Source organism: Triticum urartu, unplaced genomic scaffold, assembly GCF_003073215.2.
Source record: "Triticum urartu cultivar G1812 unplaced genomic scaffold, Tu2.1 TuUngrouped_contig_5054, whole genome shotgun sequence".
Classification (NCBI taxonomy): Eukaryota; Viridiplantae; Streptophyta; class Magnoliopsida; order Poales; family Poaceae; genus Triticum; species Triticum urartu.
Genome location: NW_024115695.1, coordinates 1 through 4,413, shown reverse-complemented (window position 1 = coordinate 4,413; position 4,413 = coordinate 1). Strand labels below are relative to the sequence as shown.

Sequence of the window (4,413 nt, the reverse complement as noted above, 5' to 3'; positions counted from 1 at the left end):
CTATCTGTACTCTGCTTAATCGACTATAAGCCGAGTACGTTTTCCTGTAGTGTATTCTCCGAATCATGAACAGCTTCGGACTCGGCGCACCCGAGTTGCATGTTAACCCTCTTCTGATCCTCTCATCCAAACCGAACCAACCCACGAGGCGTTGCACTCGCGAACTACCCTTGACCAGATCAATTCGATCGCCGGCACCTCACGTCGCCACCACCGGTTCGATCGCCATGGCAGCTGAAACCGATCGCCACCGACGCGCCGATCATGTCGTGCTGTTCCCCTTCATGGCGCAGGGCCACCTCTCGCCGTTCCGCTGCCTCGCCGCCCTTGTGCGCCGCTGCCGCCCCGACGCCCGGGTCACCGTCGTCGCCACCTCCGGCACGGCCGACTCCGTCCGCGCCAACCTCGACGACGAAGGCATCTCCGTCCACGCCCTCCCCTTCCACCCCGCCGACGCTTCTCAGCAGCTCATCGACCACTTCCTCGCCTCCGAGTCGCTCCGCCCGGCGTTCCACCAGTTCATCGTCGACCTCAGATGCTCCGACCCCCTCGCTGACGTGCACGTCGTGGCGGACATGTTCCTGGCCTGGACGGCGGACGTAGCCCGTGGCGACCACGGCGTCACGCACTCCGTCCTGCTCACCACCGGTGGCTACGGCTCGGCGCTCTACTTCTCGCTCTGGAACAGCGTCCCGCTTGTCCCCGACGTCGATGAGTGCTTCCGGCTGCCGAGCTTCCCGGACATCCGCGTCCACCGTTCGCAGCTCACGGATCACCTCGCGGCGGCCGACGGCGGCGACGCGTGGTCCACCTTCATCCGCAGGCAGATCGCCGCCTTCTCCCGCGCCGACGCGCTGCTCGTCAACACCGCTGAGAAGCTGGAGCCCAAGGGATTAAGCATGCTGCGGCAATGGCTCAACAATGTCCCGATATTCCCGGTCGGGCCGCTGCTTCGGGCGGCAAGTTCGTCGTCCCCGGAGACGATGACGAGTAGCCCCATCTTGGCGTGGCTCGACAAGCAACCGCCAGGCTCGGTGCTGCACGTGTCGTTCGGGTCGCTGTACACGATCTCCGCGTCGCAGGCGACGGAGCTGGCAATGGGGCTCGAGAAGTGCGGGCACAAGTTCGTGTGGGTGGTCCAGCCCGCCGCCGACGTGAACGGCAGCGAGTCACCGCCATTGGGCCTTCCGGACGGGTTCGCGGAGAGGATGGAGGCGGCAGGGCGCGGGCTGGTGGTTCAGTGCTGGGCACCGCAGGTGGAGATTCTGGCGCACTCAGCCACGGGCGGCTTCCTGACACACTGCGGGTGGAACTCGGCGCAGGAGAGCCTCGCCTGCGGCGTGCCGATGGTCGGTTGGCCGCTCTCGGCGGAGCAGTTCTACAACGCCAAGTTGCTAGCGGAGGAGATGGGGGTGTGCGTCGAGCTGGCGCGCGGCGCCGCGGCGGCCGTGACGAGGGACGAGGTGGCGGAGGCGGTGGAGAGGGTGCTCAGCGAGACGTCTGGAGTGCGCGCCGCGATGAGCCGGAAGGCCGCAGAGATGGAGGAGGTGATCGACGCTGCTAGGCACGGCGACGGCGAGGAGTCGTCGCTGGGAGTGACGCGGAGGTTCTTGGACGCGATGGCGTGTATGTCTTCGTGCTCTAGAAGCTAAATGGGATCGTAGTAGACGCCACGGCCGGTCCGATCGGCTGCATTCGATCATGAGTTTTTTCGTGTGAGCTTAGATTCGTAATTCGGGACATGGCAACTGAGTATAAAATGGCTGCACCAGTGAGTTGAGTTAAATCCGTAAAATCACCACAACTATGTTGTGATTAGTAAAATATATATCATCATTTTGTGTGCTCATCGTAAAATGCATTGAACGCAACGTTAATCAGCAACAAAAAACACTGAACTCATGTGACGTGGCGAAGGGCTGACACGGCAAAACCGTGACGGCAGGGGGCTGACGGCCGTTAACTGGCTCGTTCAGATGCACCCGTTAGGGTCGGCCGACTGTGAATTGAGGCGCAGCAAACGCCATTCTCCCCTCTCGCTCTCTTCCCTTCGTGGTGAAGGTGCGACTGTGCTGTAGGGTGGTGGCTCCGGGGCCTCACGCTCGGATCCAATGGGCTAAGGCCGTCGACGTGTGGTGCGGCGATCTAGCGGCGACATTGACCGCTCTAGGCCGTGTGGACGGTGGGGTGGTGGCCAGGGCAGCGACCATGCTACGTGGCATTCTTCTCCAGGCGGATTTGCAGTGGCTGTGCTTGATTTGTCTGGCAACAGCTTGGCGCGGCGGTGGTGCTGGCGTGGTGTGCGGCGTTATGGCTTCCGAAGCCCTTGCTGCAATAGTGAAGGTGGTGTTGGTGTCAATGCAAGCAGTCCACCATGGTGATGTGGGCGCCATTCCTTTCCTTTTCTTCTGGCTCCCCTCCATGGAAGTCGAGCCGCGGCTCAATCTCGTAAGGTTCGCTGTGTCCTGGCTCCTCCCCAGGGTCAGAGATAGTGACACGTAAGGTTCGACGGGGGCCGTTGTCGGTGATGTTGGCACTCATGGGCGTCCTCCTTGAGACATTGTCAAAGAGTACTTCTTTCCATTGGAGATGACCGCATGGAGGGGATGTGGCATTGGAGGTTGTAGGATTGGCTGAACCTATTCCGGGTTTCGGCGGGGTGATCATGCGCTAGCCTGGGCGAAAGCTTTTTGATCGATTGGATATACCTGTGATGGTGGCGTTCACAAGCACCGTTACCTTCTTGAAGGCATCTCAAAAGATCTCGTTTAGGATCATTCTAGGAGGAGATCACCACAGGTGGTGGCGGTTTATTTGGGTTGGCTTCATCAGTTTTTCTTTTCTCTTTCTTTTTTTTTTGCATTTTGTTAGATGGTTTTTGGTCAGTTTCCCCTCTGTATTTTTTCTATCTTGATGAAATCGGTGGAGTTCCTGCCTTGCATATAAAAAATAAATATAAAATGATAGATATTTTGGCCTTAAATTTGGAGACTCAAACTCGACACAATAACATCTGTCCCAAAATGGATGTTGGAATTCTTTTTTCCAAAGCCAGCACATCTGTTGTGTGCTCTTGCAGCAACCGAGCACAAAGTCTACTCCCCAAAATTTCTTGACATGCGATCAGTGTGTTCTTTGTGTCCAAGGGTACGCACTGCCAGATAAAACCATCAACGCCGGGCATGAGGCCGATGTTCTTGGATGACGTCCGTGTGCTCAAGGAATCGGTGTTTGGTGAGGTACTTTAGCCAGCGCAGGTTCACAACTGAGGACTGTTAAACATATGTGTTGGCTGGTGCGGCTCCACGCCCTAGAGTAGTTAGGAGATATATTTTCTGGTTGTTAGCATGGTTATCATTTTATCTTTATTCTCCTCTATCTCTCCATGTATCTCTCCGGTTGTTGAACAACCTAATCTTGTATGCCTCTACGAGAGCCGGCCTCGCCTCAATCAATATATATCATGCGGGCTCCCATGTTACGGGAGTTGAGACGCTTCTACAATTTCCACATGGTATACAGAGCAGGCCTCTTCCATAGCATCTAGCTCATCTTTCTCCATCCTCTCCAACTTCAATCCACCACGCCGCAGCCATGTCTTCCTCCACCGCAATCACCTCCTCCGGCCTCAACTACAACACATCAGAACCCCTCAGCCGGACGAATTACGTTCTCTGGCGAGCCCAAGCGCGATCCCAGATACTGGGCGCTGGCTTGTTTGGCTACATAGATCAAACCATAGAGGAGCCTCCCAAAACAATCACTAGCAAAGATAAAGATGGTAAGGAGCAGGTAGTTCCCAATCCTGCCCATAATACCTGATTAGTCCAAGATCAACAAATCGTGGCATATCTACTTCGTAATCTGTCCAAGGAGGTGCTTGTTCAAGTGGCCTCGCTTGAATCATCTCATGCGATCTGGACGGCATTAGCAAATATGTTCTCTGCAGTTTCCTTGTCTCGCGTGAACAACATCAGATCCGCCCTCACCAATGCCCAGAAAGGATCTCAATCCGCCTCCACCTACTTCGGGCAGATGCGCGCCCTCTCTGACGAGCTTGCGGCGGCGGGCAAACCGCTTGGGGAGGGAGAGCTCATCTCCTTCATCGTCGCCGGGCTTGACATGGAGTATCAACCGATCATCTCTGCACTCGACGTCCGCACCGAGCCCATCACCGTCGACGCGCTCTTCTCGATGGTAGCCAACTTCGATCAGCGCGTTGAGATGTTCAACGGCGCCGGTGGCTTCAAGTCATCGGCAAACACGGTCTCCAGAGGTCGCTCAGGTGGTGGCAAAGGCGGCTACCGAAACCAGAAGAACGGCGGCCGCGGCGGGGGCTATCCTGGCGGTGGCGGCCAAAACCCTAGCGGCGGGCGTCCCGGCGGCGGGGGCGGGGGCCACACGCACAGGCGC

General features: G+C 57.3%; 1 protein-coding gene across 1 annotated transcript; it reads left to right on the top strand.

The window, feature by feature from the left end:
- Window positions 1-227: 227 nt before the first annotated feature.
- Window positions 228-4,348, top strand: LOC125528709 (UDP-glycosyltransferase 92A1-like; the record flags this gene model as incomplete). The annotated part of the gene is made up of 5 exons (XM_048693143.1): window positions 228-1,626; window positions 2,273-2,453; window positions 2,872-2,881; window positions 3,147-3,239; window positions 3,874-4,348. Coding segments are annotated over exons 1-5 (2,158 nt in total), but the record flags the coding sequence as incomplete, so codon positions are not given.
- Window positions 4,349-4,413: the final 65 nt, after the last annotated feature.